The sequence below is a fragment of the Desmodus rotundus genome, unplaced genomic scaffold (assembly GCF_022682495.2).
Source record: "Desmodus rotundus isolate HL8 unplaced genomic scaffold, HLdesRot8A.1 manual_scaffold_168, whole genome shotgun sequence".
Classification (NCBI taxonomy): domain Eukaryota; kingdom Metazoa; phylum Chordata; class Mammalia; order Chiroptera; family Phyllostomidae; genus Desmodus; species Desmodus rotundus.
The window spans coordinates 60,690-76,654 of NW_026527223.1; the positions used below are offsets into that span (position 1 = coordinate 60,690).

Below are 15,965 nucleotides of genomic sequence, written 5' to 3' on the forward strand. Positions count from 1 at the left end.
TAACAATAAAACGACAGATTCAGGTATAAAAAAGAAAAAATACATAATATTCATCTTACTTACCTCGGAGGGCAAATTGCTGCTGAAAACATTATCGTCGTCTTTGTTTTCTTCCCCATTTTTTTCTACAGGAACCCACTCTCCATAAACACTATCTGCTTCTTTTTTCCGATGCTGAGACCCAGATGACACAGGAAACTCTTTTGTTAGTGTTACCTGGCTTTTTGGAGGAGTTGGCTTTGCTGCAGCAATCTTAAAAAATAAATAAAGTTTTCTTAATTACTTTTTAAGAATCTGAAAATAATTTCATTTCTCAGTATTTACTTCAAAAATTAAAAAACTAAATTCTATTTGAGTCTATTTAAATAGTTCCGTAAGTTGTGCTGTTTTATCAATCCATAAATACTAATACTCACATTCAGATTAAAAAAAATGGGTTTGGGTTCACTGAGTTTAAAGGGATGATGATAAAAAGGAGGTTCTTCTTCCTCTTCATCCGAAACATGAGGCTTATTCACTATTACATCATCATCTTCTTTACTCTGTGCAATCTGTTTGCATTTCTTAAAAAGTGGGGGGGGGAAAAAAAAAAGATAAACCTTATACTTTAGGTAAAAAATAACATGTAACTTCTTAAAAGAATGAAAACCACGTAAAATCAACTTTCAAAACTAAAACAGGATTAATGATAGGTTATAGATAGGTAACTTGACTTATAAGCTATTTTTTAAACACACTCTAGCTGGTCAATCAGTCAACAACATTTATTGAGCACCTACTATGTGCAGAGCACTGTACTGGGCACTGTCCAGGGAATACAAAAGAAATGGTAGAAGACATGGTCCCTGCTCTCAAGGAGCTTACAATCTAGTTTTAGAAATAGAATACATACACATGAAATAATTGAGGAACGATTTTACAGAGCAACACAAGTAACAAGTGCAAACTGATATAATACAAACTGAGTATATAAGTGCTGAGAGAACAAAAGCTTAGGAGAGAATAGAATCAGGCAGAATTTGAGAATCAAGGAATATTCCGTGAAGAGTTCTAAGCCAGATTTTCAGAGTTAAGAACAAGGATTGGCAGGGAAAGGAAAAGAAAGTGATCCTAGTCAGGTGGTGGTAAAAAAGTGAGAAGAAACTTATTAGAAGGGACAAGAGGGCTAAAGACGAGGATAAAAACACAGGGAAACACTAAGTGTTCATAGGTTTTAGATGAGGAATTTGGGTTTGGTAAGCAAGCAATAGAAGCCTTTACTAGATCCTTAAATTAAAAACAAAAATGTTGTAATTCATACTGTAATAAATCTAAGTGATGAAACAGATTATGAAACATTATGATCCCCAAAGGTATAGCAAAATAAAGGATCTGAAACACTGCAATTGGGTTAGATAGTAACATCTCTCCATAAATGTCTTGTATGTTGAGTGCCTAAAGGAATAGAACTCAAGAATGGAAAATAAGGCATGATGGAGAGGGTGTAATTGATGAGGTCTGACACATAAAGCAAAGTCAATTCCTTCCTGAGAAGCAAAGGAACAGACTCCATTACCTGGCTTTATAAAAAGGTCAGAGTAAATTTGGGTGGACTTGTCTCTTTACAAGCAGAATTTGTCACATTCATTATCAATCGAAAATATTACAATAGGATAAAAAGCTCATTTAGCCAAAAACACAGAGCATACTAAGCTAGTAACCAAGGGGAACAGAATATATTGACAGTGGCAGGCTGGCATAAGGCTAGCCAATAGCAAGTTTCAATATATGAAACAGTGTGGTATTTCTGGATCCTAGCAGCAGTATTTCAGCACTCCCCACCCCCCGGGAAATCAAACAAAATAACATTAATAAAACAAAGCCAAAAGAAAAACAAAAACGCCTCAATTGAAAAGATCAAATTCTTAAGAACAAAAATAACTGTGTTTAAAATATATGTTACTGCCAAAACCCGAACCGCAAGAAGAACTGATAATGGCCGGCCATTATCACCAATGGCTGGTACCAAACAGCCAAAACCCGAAATGTTGATGCGAAAGAAGTTCCTTTCAGGCAATGGCCAGCTACTCTCATTAATTTCCAAGCTCCGGTGGCAAAAGATCATTTCTGAAGATTGTCTGTGTCTTTGCGTATATGCAGTACACTCGTGGCGATCAGTGAACACGTCGTGAATGGAAACGAAACTGTAGGCGAGCTTCTGCGTGTTGCTCACTCAACACCTCCTCCATTCAAACGAACCGTCCCACTCCTCAGTCAGTTTGGCTTCTAAAACTGGAAAGCAAAAGTAATGGGAAGTAACTTTTAGCTAGCGGAGCTTAGCCATCCCGGATAATGGCCTGCTAAACAGAGCTTCTGCCGCTGCCACACCTGTATTTCGGGTTTTGGCCACTCGGTGCCAGCCATTATCAGTTCAGCCCACAATTCGGGTTTTGGCACGCTCCAGAGTCAACATCACTGGAATAATCCATTTAAGAATGAAAACAAATTCTGTCTAGCTTACCTCTGTTAGTTCTTCTATAGTAGCTCCTCCTGACTTTTTAGCAACTTTCTCTTCTATTGTAGGTGGAGGTGCAGGCTTTAGGTTTGGCGGTAAAGGAACACCAGCCTTAGCACACATGGCAGCTGCATTAGCTTTGGCTATTTCAAGTAATTGAGCCTTATCTGTAAGAGGAAAAATATAAGAAGCCGTTTTCCTAAAGGACCATACATTTTGTGTTATCTAGAATTTTATATGCTAACAAAATTCAAGACATCAATTACCTGTCATAACTTACAGCTGTGTTCAAATCACTCTTTGGCTCAAAGTTTTTAAGAGAATGCTGCCTATTTATAGCTAAATTATACAACTATAATAATTGCCTTACCACACTCTTTAAGATACACACAACTGTGAAAGCCTACTCTTATTTTCCAAAATTATCATGCCCTTTAATTACTTTCCTTCTAATCTGACATTTTAAACCACTCTTTTGAGTATTTACAACAATCATAACATACTGCTCTTTTGGCAGTTGTACTATTTGGTAAAATAGACACATACGCATTTTATCTGTATCTCTTCCACTGATTGTAATCACTTCAAGAATTACATACTGTTCCTCTGCTTGGAATAGTAAAAGAACTCAAAAACCTTTTACTGAACTGATGTATTCTCCCTTACTGTTCTGTTGGCATGTTTTTCTTTAGATAACACAACTTGGAACGACTGGAATGATGATAAATTATCCATTATTTCTGTCAGTAGTCATGCATTATCCAACAAGCTTTAATCATCTCTGTGCCTTCTTAAAATCAGGAAAAATTAGAGCACTTTATTTTTCAAGGAAAGCAAATTATTAAAACCGCTTTAACAAATTTCACTTTATTTTGCTGGTATCACCTACCCAGGTAAACAACTCCCCAAATAACCAAATCCCCTAATCCCTTCCGTTACTCCATTGTACCAATTAAAATTATGTTCACAAACATTTAACAGTCTGACACTGTCATTTTAAGATAAGTAACATTTTAAAAAAGAAACACTGTTAGCTTTAGGCTTATTTGTACCTGGACTTATGTTCAACATACAATAACAATCTAACCATATACTAGCCTTGTCTTTAACTGGACTTCTACTTTCCAGTTTTTGGTTAGGGAAGATAATTCAAGCAAAATAAAACATTTAAGTATGAAACACCTTGGTTCTACTATACTCCAAAGCAGGTCTTTTTAACTCCAATTCCAAATGTACCCATCCCTACATTTTCTAAACACAAACTACTGTAATTATAAAATTCAAAAAGAAATATCCTGAACCAATAACCCAAAATACTCTATTTGACTCAAAAATCAGAGAAAACTCAGACTTAAATCATTACACTAAGACTACATTTTAAAATGACTTACTCAAATCTGTCAGACGTTTAGGTGATCTGCCTCTTTCTGAAGACCTGGATCGTTTACGGCGAAGGGGAGATCTGCTAAACCTTCTTCTCAAGGGTGTTCGTGATCGCCGTAACCTGACTGGTGATATACTGAAGCTTCGTCTTCTTACCACAGACCTTGATCTTCTCCGCCGGCTGGGGGTGCGGCTCCGCCGGCTGGGGGTGCGGCTCCGCCGGCTGGGGGTACGGCTCCGCCGGCTCGGGGTGCGGCTCCGGCGGCTCGGGGTGCGGCTCCGGCGGCTCGGGGTGCGGCTCCGACGGCTTGGGGTGCGGCTTCGTCGGCTGGGAGAGATGCTAAAGCTCCTTCTCCCCACAGATCTAGATCTTCTTCGCCTACTCGGGGTATGACTCCTACTCCGCCGACTGGGGGTGCGACTTCGAGCTCTAGCAGTTTTCCTGTTATCCCTGGAGCTTGATCTTTTCCTTTTTCTTTCCCTGGACTTGGATCTGTGCTTTGGAGATCTTTTGCGCTTCTCTTTTGATACAGATCGCCTTCCTCTAGACTTTGACCTTGACCTGCTGCTCCTCCTCCTGCGTCTTGAACGTGACCTTGAACGTGTTTGAGAGCGATGAGACTTGGACTTGGATGACCTCTTCCTTGCCCTAGAACGAGATTCACTGGTACGCTTGCGTGATTTGTGTTCAGAAGACTTGGACCGCTTACTTCGAGATCTTAACGAAGAGTCTCTTTTCTTCTCTTTCTCACCTTTATCACGGTTCTTATTTTTCTTGCTTTTTTCGTGTGTGTCCTTAACTTTTACAACAATTTCATAATCATCTTTTTCCTCTGAAGATGACTCTGAAGCTCTTTCTGGTATACTAATTATAACTGGACTGGCAGTAGATTTATCACGTTCAACTTCACTTGCAAGTACAGGTCCTTCAATACCAGCTCTGAGGCTTGTAAGACGTTCCATATCCTTAGGCAGTAATGGTCTCACTAAATCTGCTTCATTAATATCGTCAATGTTTGCAGAAAATCCAGATTCAGGCAATGTCTCTTTAGTAGCGAGAGTTACTTCTTTATCTTCACTACTTTCCTTAGGGCTGAGAGCAACTGCTACTGTCTGGTCACTCTCTCTTATATGTAATGGTCCTTCTGCATCATTACAAATAAAGTTATTAGATGATAACTCAAAATGAATGTCTTTAGCAGGCAAAGGTCCCTCTATGTCAGCCTCACTACCACCACTGGGGCTGGTGGAAATCACCATGTCATGTTCGGTATCTTGAGTAGTTAAAGATACTTCAACATCATACTTACTAACTGAACTCAGAGCAGATGCTGTGGCAAATTCAATACCCTTACTCATTCCCATTGTATCAGGTTCAAGAACAAGGGGACCAGTAGAAGACAGAGTTCCTTCCACGTCAGCTTCACTAACACTAGGGCAGGTATCCAATACTGTGCATTGTTTAGTCTCACTTATGAGCAAATTTTTCTCTTCACCAATTTCACCAACAGCCCCAGTGCTGGCAGCAGACACCATGCTATGTTCCATCTCTTTAGCAATTAAATGATTATTTGTATCAAGGTCTCTATGTATACCATGTTCACTTTCATAGGAGTCATTCTTTAGGTGTCCTTCAGCATGTGGCGCTTCATCTGAATGCATGAGAACCTCCTGCATGCCAATCTCTGGAGCAAAATTTTGGTCACCAGATATTAAATTCATTCCTTTTACAACACCAGACTTCAGCACTGGTGCAGACTCTAAAACCATCTCAGTTGGTGTTTGAGTCTGCTCTGAGACGACAGCAGGCTCTGAGACTGTCAGTGTGGATTCTTGGACAGAAACAGATGGTTCTGAAATAATGTTAGGTTGAAGGACTGACACTGCTGGTTCCAGGGCAGGCACAGCAGGCTCTGGGGCAGAAACAACTGGCACAGGAATGGTAACACACTCTGGCTCAACCAAGGCCAGGGGCTCCGGGACAACCTCAGCTAGTGGCCCAGGAATAGCCTCAGCTGGTGGCCCAGGGACAGCCTCAGCCAGAAGCCCTGGGACAGCCAAAGCCAGTTGCCCAGGAACAGCCTCATTTGGGGGCTCTGGGACAGCTTCAGCTGGGGGCTCCAGAACAGCCTCAGATGGGGGCTCGGGGACAGCCTCAGCTGGGGGCTCTGGAATAGCTACAGAAGGCAGCTCTGAGACAGCCATGGCTGACAGCTCTAGAGTGTTCTGTGATGGCTCTGGAATAGTTGCTGCAGGTTCCAGGTGGGACACACATACCTCTGTGACAACATGTCCTGAGGCTCTCATGGAATCAAAAGTTTCTGCTGTCTCTGACATAATAGAAGGATCTGATGTTAACATAGTCGGTTCAGCTGACATTACGGGAGTTTCAGATACCATGTACGTCACTGGTCTCTCTGGAACAACTTCATGCTCTTCTGCTACTGCAGCAGACTCTATAGGTGTAGATGTAACCAAAGACTCTGGCTCCAGTGCTGGCTCTGGAACAGTCACAGCAGCCTCTGATGCTAATAGTGAAGGTTCTGATGCTGACACTGAGTAATTTGCAGGCGCTACCGAAGGCTCTGAAATCTCACTTTGACTCACAGGAGGTTCAGGCAGGGATACAGATTCTTCAGGAGGCAATGCTGGCACCTCAGGAGGCCAAGTATTTTCAGCTGCTAATGCTGACTGCTCAGTGGGTAATGCTGGGCCCTCCGGTGGTTCCTCAGGAGGCAAAGGTGGTGTCATTGGTGGCTCTTCAGGTGGCAATGGTGGCATTGTTGGAGGCTCTTCAGGAGGCAAGGGTGGCACCATATATGCCTCTGTATATGTATCAGTATAGGAATCGGTGTAAGAATCAGCTGCCATAGACATCATTGAACGATCAGCAGTGTAAGATGACATCATAGTCCGGTCGGCTGCAGAGTACGACGACATCATAGTTCGGTCAGCAGCAGAGTACGATGACATCATAGACCGGTCAGCACCCATGGACATCATTGACCGGTCAGCCATTGGGGACATCATGGAGCGCTCATAAGCTGACATCATAGAACGCTCATAAGCTGACATCATGGAGCGCTCGGCCATAGGGGACATCATAGAGCGCTCATAGGCTGACATCATAGAGCGCTCATAAGCTGACATCATGGAGCGCTCGGCCATAGGGGACATCATAGAGCGCTCATAAGACATCATAGAGCGCTCGTAAGATGACATCATGGAACGTTCTGCAGCATAGGACATCATCATAGAACGTCTTGATGCTAACATCAGGGGTCTAGGTGCTAATCTATATGGCCTGGGGGCTACCCTATAAGACCTGGGTGCTATCCTGTAAGGTCTAGGTGACATCCTATAGGGATCAGGAGTTAGTCTATAGGGATCGTGGCCTAATCTATAAGGGTCTTGCCCTAATCTGTAGGCATCATGACCTAGCCTATAAGGGTCATGACCTAACCTATAGGGATCCTGAGCCAACCTGTAAGGATCCTGAGCTAACCTGTAGGGATCAGGAGATTTTGAACCCAACATAGCAGAATCTTGGGTACTAGATGCTAACATTTGGGCATCCATGGTACCAGACGCTAACATCTGGGCATCCATGGTGCCAGAAGCTAACATTTGAGAGTCCATAGTGCCAGATGCTAACATCTGGGAATCCATAGAGCTAGTCGCTAACATCTGGGAGTCCATGGTGCTGGTCGCTAACATCTGGGAGTCCATGGTGCTGGTCGCTAACATCTGGGAGTCCATGGAGCTGGTCGCTAACATCTGGGAGTCCATGGAGCTGGTCGCTAACATCTGGGAGTCCATGGAGCTGGTCGCTAACATCTGGGAGTCCATGGAGCTGGTCGCTAACATCTGGGAGTCCATGGAGCTGGTCGCTAACATCTGGGAGTCCATGGAGCTGGTCGCTAACATCTGGGAGTCCATGGAGCTGGTCGCTAACATCTGGGAGTCCATGGAGCTGGTCGCTAACATCTGGGAGTCCATGGTGGTGGACGCTAGCATTTGGGAGTCCATGGTGTTGGACGCTAGCATTTGGGAATCCATGGTGTTGGACGCTAACATATGGGTCTCCATGGTGTTAGAAGCTAACAAATGGGATTCTTGGGCCATCAAGGGATCCACTCCTACTGTTATAGAAGTTTCCCCCACTAATGTAGTAGGCAGCTCCTGTGCTACCGTATTATAGGATTCCAGCGCTGTCGTCGAGGGCACCTCCAGGGACTGCGACACGGTCATCGTTGACAGCTCCGTTGTTGTCACCACAGACTGAACAGAGATCTCCAGCGCCACAGTTGCCACAGGCTGCCCAGGCAACTCTGGCGCCCCAGGCTGCCCTGGCAACTCCAGAACCCCTGTTGCCAGAGGCTGCCCCAAAAGCTCCAGTGCTCCAGCTGCCCCAGGCTGCCCCGAGAACTCCAGTGCCCCAGTTGCCATGAGCTGCCCAGGCAACTCCAGTGCCCCAGTTGCCACAGGCTGCCCAGACAACTCCAGTGCCCTAGTTGCCGAAGGCAGCCCTGGCAACTCTGGCACCCCAGTCACCGAAGGCTGCCCTGGCAACTCCAGCGCTGTTGTTGCCACTGGCTGCCCTGGCAACTCCAGCACCATCGCTGCCTCAGGCTGCCCCAGCAACGCTGTTGCCGTTGTCACCTCAGGCTGCCCAGGATGTTCCACCGTTGTCATTCCCACAGGCTGCTCCAACTCTGTCGCCGTCGCAGGTTGCTCGGTCAACTCCATTGCTACTGTTCCCGCAGGCTGCCCTGGCATCTCCTGTGTCATCACAGGTGGCTCTGGTACCTCCTGAGGTGGCTCCAACTCCACAGATGGTGCTGGAAGCCCTGGCAATTCCTGTGACAACTGTGGCACTGATGTCACTGAGGGCCCCGGCAACTCAGGCACTGCTGTCGCAGGGGGCCCTAGCAACTCAGGCAATGGGGTAGAAGGGGGCCCTGGCAACTCTGGCACCGGGGTAGCAGAGGGCCCAGGTAACTCCAGCACTGGAGTCACAGGGGGCCCCTGCAACTCCGGAATGGAGGTCGCAGGTGGCCCCGGCAACTCCATCGCTGAGGCCACCGACGACTCCGGCAGCTCCAATGCTGTGGGCTTGGGCAGCTCCAGCAACTCCTGTGATCTTGTCATGGATGAATCTGCAGTCTCCGATGGAACTTCTACAGGCTGCTCTGGCAATCTTAGTACTTCAGTTGCAGAAGACTCTGGAAAATCCATTGTCATCAATGTGCTTGGCTCAGGGAGTACCTCAGTAGGTTTCTCTGATGATACCACAAGGGTTTCTGATGACTCTAACACTTTTGCTACTGGAGGCTCTAACATGATCTTTGATGGCTCTGGAGGTGTGCTCTCCAAAGATTTCAGCACAGACTTCATCTGACACTCCACTGACATTGTTACAACTGGCTCAGATGACTTTAGCACTACTGTTGAAGTAGGCACTGGTGCTGTTGAAAAAGAATCCAGAATCTTTGTCATGGGTTGTTCCAGCGTTACTGCCACAAACTGCTCTGACTGCACAGAGATTACTGATGTAGATGCAACTGACATTTCTGCAGTTTTTGCAGCTCGCTTCAGAGTTTCTAAGGTGTGTGGCTGTGATCCCTCCATTGATACTATAGGAGGTTCTAGCACAACTGCATGAGTTTCACTGGTCTCAGATGAACCAAAAGCTCTTACAGGATGCTCCAGTGCCATCTCTGAAGGTTCGGAATCAAACTTTAAAAAGGAATCTGATTCTAAATCCATGTTCTCTTCATGATGTGATTTCGGCTTTGATTCAGATTCTTCTGGCTGTCTTTTATACTTTTTTTCCTTTTCTTTCTTCTTTTTCTTCTTTTTATTTTTGTGCTTTTTATGCTTCTTTGACTTTTTGGTGGGAACTTCATCAGTAGGATCTGTTTGTACAGACACACATCTACTTTTTCTAGAGGCCTCCTTCAAGTCTGAAATTAAGAGGAATTAATTTTAATTGGTCAAAAATCCCTCAAAGTAGATTTAGATAAATCATACAAGCCAATATTTATATTCCACGTTAAGATACCATAGTATTATCACGCCTCTTAAATAAAGTTTTTCATAAGCCAATTATCAGAAGACTGACACTTTCCCAATGCTTCTACAATTAAAGCCTGGGTTGCCCTGGCTGGTGTAGCTCAATGGATTGAGTGCCGGCCTGAGAACTAAAGGATTGCTGGTTCAATTCCCAGTGGGGGCACATGCCTGGGTTGCAGACCAGGTCCCAGTAGGGGGCACACAAGTGGCAACCACACACTCATGTTTCTCTCCCTCTCTTTCTCCCTCCCATCCCCTCTCTCTAAAAATAAGTAAGTAAAATCTTTAAAACAAATTAAAGCTTGGGTTAAAATCAAGTTCTTAGTTTGCAACAACTTTTAGAACTACATAAAATGTGTTTCAACTAAATTCATTTAAAAGTTATTTTCTGCAGCTCTCAAATTATAACAAATTACTTCTAACCTACACTTATAGATAGATGAATCTTTCATGTTATCACTTATTAGAATTACCATTAAAAACACACACACGGAATTTTCATGTTTATGTGAATTCTCCATGGGCTTGTATTAAACTTTTTATTTTCTTCTGTTAAAAAAATACACTTTATTGTTGTGGCTATTGATAACCCCTATTTACACAGAAAGCAACATGGCACTGGATCTGGAATAAACTGTCTGCTTTTGGATGCTGAATCAATCCACCACTCAGTAGATGAATGGACTGGGCCGAATCACTAACACTGTCTCCCAGAGTTAAATGATGAGGTGAGATTAAACATACAACGTACATCGAATAATGCATAGCAAGCCTTCAGCAAATGCTAGTGATTGCTTTTACATAAAGGTCTGAACAACAAATGCAAAGAAAGCACCAATATGGAGCTTGAATTTATCTTATCATACCTATGTTACATCCTAATCAAAATACCATCCAATAATCTTATAAAATTACTAAGAAACAACTTTTTTAATGACTCAGCAGAAAACAACAACAACAAAGTCACTTTGGGAAGAACTTTCTTACAGCTCTCAACATGTAACTTAAGAATACTTCTATTTGCATATCTGAAAAGAGAAAGTGGCTTATATTCCACTTTATAACCAGACAGGATTTACTCTAATGCCAGTATCAAATTAGATAAGCTTTCCTGATCCCAGAAAAAGCTGATCAGAAACCTACGCCATTAAGGGCTTTTTTTTTGTTAACGTTTTTTAAAAGATTTTATTTTGAGAGAGAGGGGAAGGGAGGAGGAAGAGAAACATCAGTATGTGGTTGCCTCCCACGCAACCCCCAAGTAGGTACCTGGACTGCAACCCAGGCATGTGATCTGACTGGGAATCAAACCGCCAGGCTTTGGTTCACAGGCCGGCAGTCACACCGGCCACGGCTAAGGTTTTGGGAAAGAAAAAAAATCAACATATAACAAGACCTATTCCAAAGCAAAACTGTTCATTTTCTAGCGATTGTTTATTATGCACCAAATTTTTAGTTAGCTGAGCTGTATGTCAATCAAGAAAAAGTTGTTAGAGCCCTGACTGGTGTGGTTCAGTTGGTTGGGCATCTTCCTGAAAAGCCAAAGGTTCAATTCCTGGTCAGGGCACAGGCCTGGGTTGCCGGCACAGTCCCAGCTGGGGCACATGCAAGAGGCAATGGAGCCATCTTTCTCTCCTTCCCTTATCCTCTCTCTAAAAATAAATAAAGAAAATCCTTTAAAAAATAAATTTAAAAAAGAAAAAGGGCTAGAACCATGAATCTAAATATAGCTAAAGTCTCTTTTTTTTTTTACCATACTGTACACCGAAAACAAAATTTAAATTTAAAAGACTTTTATAATGAAAAGCCATACCCCACATTTTCCAAAACTAAATGAAGATACTGTAATTTTGTGATAACACTTTCAATTCTAAGCATCAATTCTTTAAGCAATTCCAAAAATGCTACATGTCCAAAAAATGATTCCTTTGTATTCGCTGAAATTTTAAGAGATAGATGCAAAACAAGACAATCTCTACACATAGTTTTTAAAATAAAACCTCCCAGGGTTTTAAAGTCATTACAAATGTGGTCCGGACTCCGGTGCCTTCCAGACAGGAAATTTAAACAAATGTTAAATAAAAACCTATTTTCAAAATCCTGGCACTGAGGCACAAGACTAAATCAAATAAGTCTATCCACCACCAACAAACAAGTTCATAAATGCTCATATTTCAGTACACTCATATTTTCAAATAAGTCGAAGTCTTCAATAGAATAATTAAACTGAAACTTAAATAGACTGAAATTTTAGATACTGAACATTTTAAATACCACACATTCAAGAAAAATACTTTAAAGCCTTTTAAAATCTTTAAGTTTTTGAGATAGCTGATTATTTCCAACTTACCTGGCTTACAGCGTAGTTCTGTATCTAAGACCCCAGAAAGTACTTCCTCTATCTTCTGAACTATTTCTTCATTTGGTAGGCTCCTGCCAGAGGCAACTGCATCACCTGCCTGGTTTCCTTCAATAGGTGTATTTGTTTCACCATTGAGCTGGCCTTCACTCCTTCCACTTGACAAGAAAAGTTAATCAAAATTCATTAATACTTTTTACCACATCATACAATAAGTTAACGTTTGTAATTCAACTGATTAAAATAACCTTGTATTAACACATTTCACCATTTTTGTATTCCTTTCAGATGCTATTTCCTACTAGCAGTGCTTCCTTAACACTATCTACTTATAGTTGTACACTTTCATTTTTATACAATTAAAGTTTTCAGAACTGTGAAAGTTAACGTCTTTGACACAGGTTTCTAAGCTTATGTTTTTTAAAAACAAAATACTACTAGAAATATAAATTAGATTTTGGTTACCTGCATATTTATCTCAGGACAGAAAAATTAAGGAGATAGAAGCTATAGCTACTATAAAGCCACACCTGTCCATGGATCACAATCATCAACAGTGTCATGAACATAAAATAAGCCACAGATACACATCAAGTAAAAAGAGTAACATGTAACCTCTGATCGGACTTCAACAGATCAGTTAGTAAAATGACAAAAGTTTTAAGACAAAAACATTTATATAATTTTACCCAGTTATCAAAAATCCCAGTATTAAGTTTCTGGAGATCAAAATAATTCATGTAAAACAAGTGACAATTCATTTATACCAACAGTAAATGAATGAATGCCTTAATGTATTTTCAATTCACAGGGCCAGAATTTTTTTAATTGAGGTAAAATCAGTGTGTGTGTGTGTGTGTGTGTGTGTGTGTAAAAGTTTCAGGTGTACATTATAATTCAACATCTGTATACACTACAAACGGTCAACACCGAAAGTCTAGTTACCATCCATAGCCATCCAACTGACCCAGTTACCCATTCCTCCCTCCCCAACCCCTCTCATAGCCACCAATCTGCTGTGTATCCGAATTGTTTTTGTTTTCTTTGTTCATTTGTGGTTTTTTGAAGAATCTTAACATACATAAAAACATGTCACCTCGTCATTTTTACTACTTTTTATAGATTTGCAAAATTGTTTTGAAAAAAAATTTCAACGACTCTTTTAACTTAATCTAACTTAAGTTTTAGCTAATTAAACAGACCGAAAAATTATGCTCCACTACTTTACAGAAGTCTGAACAGTCAAAAAAACAAACAAAAAAAATCTGTAGTTAACTAAATGTTATTAAGGAACATTTGATCTTCTAATACAATGAACTACATAATAATTAACATTTGTTGACTATTAATGCCACAAGGTTCTACATTTTTGAAGCCCATTTAACCCTAACACAAAACTCTAAGATCAGCACTATTATTCTGATTTTATAAATGAGGAATATGCGACACAGAGAAGACAAGAAACCTAGCTCAAGGTCACACAGCTATCAAGAGGTGAAGCTGGTATTCAAAACCAGAGCTCATACTCTTAGCCCCCCATCCATATATAACAATCTATTTTAATTATCTAATCGTCTGTCTCCTTACCCAAACTGACAAGTGTAAAAGTAGATGTTAAAAATAAAAACTAAAGCTCACTTAAGTGGCAAATAATCAAAAATCTGTTTCTAGACCGATAATGTTTTACAAGTTACTTGAGAAGTTCAATTATTTCTCTAGTGATAAAGTGCTTTGTCTAACATTGTCTGCAGACATTCCTTCAGGAGCTCTTTATTTTACACTTTCCTAAGCACTTAAACACACATAATTACCTCATTAAAAAAGCAATAAATTTTAAAAATCAAAAAAGTACAACTCAAAAAAAGTCTATGAAAACGTAATCATCTTAAAGCTATGAGGATGTTTATCTCAAACATTGAAAAGAGATGAAAATTTCAGACCACCTAAATATCCATCATAACACATTTCTACAACAGAATTCTATAAAAAATGTCCAATGCAACACTAAGATTGTGATAAGACATACTTGTTTACAATACATTAGGTGAAAAAAAAACCCACCAAACGATAATCACATTTTACAAAACATGTTCGTTCATCTATGCACAGGGGGGAAAAAACCCAAAGAACATCAGTAACTAAGTAGAGGTTTTTCAATTTCCTTTTTTCCCCTTAAATTTCTACAACCATACATATTTCCTAATATAAAAACTGATTTTTAAAAGGTGTAAAAGGCACTACAATAAGCAAACACAACTACTTATTTCATGCACCTATTAAAGTTTTCAAAAATATATATTCCCTTAACTCAGGTCTTCTCTTCCTAAAAACACGAGCATGTAACAAAAAATTTAAAAAAATCGAGTGAGATCTATTTCCCACTTAAAAAACAACATATTCTCTGAAAATAACAATCCTAGTAGTGCTAGCCCCTTTGCTCCAATAACCTTACGTTAGTATGAGCTCTTAACTTACAACTGCGTTTTCGGCCGGTTTTCAAATTCACTTACTGCTCTCGCCCTGAACTTTTAAAATACAACTAGCAAAAAACATCTGAGCTCGAAACAAATATTTACATTATACAAAGCAAAAATACTAAGACAACCAGTTAGCAACATGACCCACGCTAGTTTCCTTTCTGGGTCAACAACAATTCTGCGGAAATCTCTTCCCGTTTAAATTTTGTGGAACCAAGGATAAACTACGTAGAGTCTACCAGCAATGCCAGAACCAAAGTGTTGCTCACGTACGTCCATTGGAATAAGAGTAGCAAATAAAAATTTGTATCTACACCAAGCCCACTTTCCACTTGCTAAATTAAGAAATTATTCATAATTCAAAAGTCCCCTCCCAGCCTCACCTCGACTACTCTGTCAAACTAGCTAACATTAATTTGAGCTGTAGTTTTAATTTCTAATCGATTAGAAAGCTACCTGGTGAAAGACACAGGACACTGGGGCCCAAATAATCTTATTAGAGGATCCCGATCCAGAGACGGTCTAAAGCAGGACAAAGCGGATTTAAGTTTACTACAGAAACGGCCGGTAGAGACCCTTTCCGGTCGCGGGCACCGGCCGGCGAAATCGACGGAGGCTGAGAGGGGGAGGGGGACGCGGCGACGGAGGAGGAGCCCAAGAGGAACTAGGCCGTCGCCGGCGCCCAACCAGGCCCACGGCAGCGAAAGGAAAAAGGACGAGCAAACGGGGGGGGAAAGGGGAGCGTCTTAATTCGGTTCCAGGAGAGGAGTCGGGGTTACGGCGGAAAGGGCGAAGTTCCGCGCTGGGAAGAGAGCGGATGGGGGGGGGGGGGGTGGAAAATGGATCCCAGGCCCAGGCGGGGCCGTAGCGGGGCCTGAGGCGAGGAACGACGGCGCCTCTGAATAAAGGTGCCATGGAGGGCTACGCGGGGCCCTATCGGTCCCTTGAGGGCAGAAGAGACTGGGAAGCGCGTACCTGGAAAGCTCCTGTTGAATTTCCCGGAATTTACTGACCACGAAAGACCTAAAAATCTGCTCGATGTTGGTCGCCATGGCGTCCGCTCCGTTCTCTCAACTCCTCCTCGCTAGTCCTCCAGGCTCCCAGAATGCCTTGGGCGGAGGCACAGCGGCCAATTCCGTCTGTCGCCGTCCTGATTGGCTTCCGTCGGAACGCTCGGATC

At 41.9% G+C, this 15,965-nt stretch overlaps 1 protein-coding gene across 5 annotated transcripts in view; it reads right to left on the bottom strand.

Annotated features, from left to right (window-relative positions):
- Positions 1-15,906, bottom strand: part of SON (SON DNA and RNA binding protein) — a 31,726-nt gene extending 15,820 nt beyond the window's left edge. For 4 of the 5 annotated variants that reach the window (XM_053917736.2, XM_053917737.2, XM_053917738.1 and 1 more), the window contains exons 1-6: positions 15,761-15,906; positions 12,300-12,466; positions 3,886-9,843; positions 2,501-2,661; positions 417-563; positions 64-252 (exon numbers count right to left, since the gene is read on the bottom strand). In XM_053917736.2, the coding sequence (XP_053773711.1) occupies positions 64-252; positions 417-563; positions 2,501-2,661; positions 3,886-9,843; positions 12,300-12,466; positions 15,761-15,837 (6,699 nt within the window). In that variant the 5' untranslated portion in view covers positions 15,838-15,906. Of the gene's footprint in view, positions 1-63; positions 253-416; positions 564-746; positions 2,272-2,500; positions 2,662-3,885; positions 9,844-12,299; positions 12,467-15,760 lie in introns of those variants that run through there. The other variant, XM_053917740.1, reaches the window with a different exon arrangement.
- Positions 15,907-15,965: the final 59 nt, after the last annotated feature.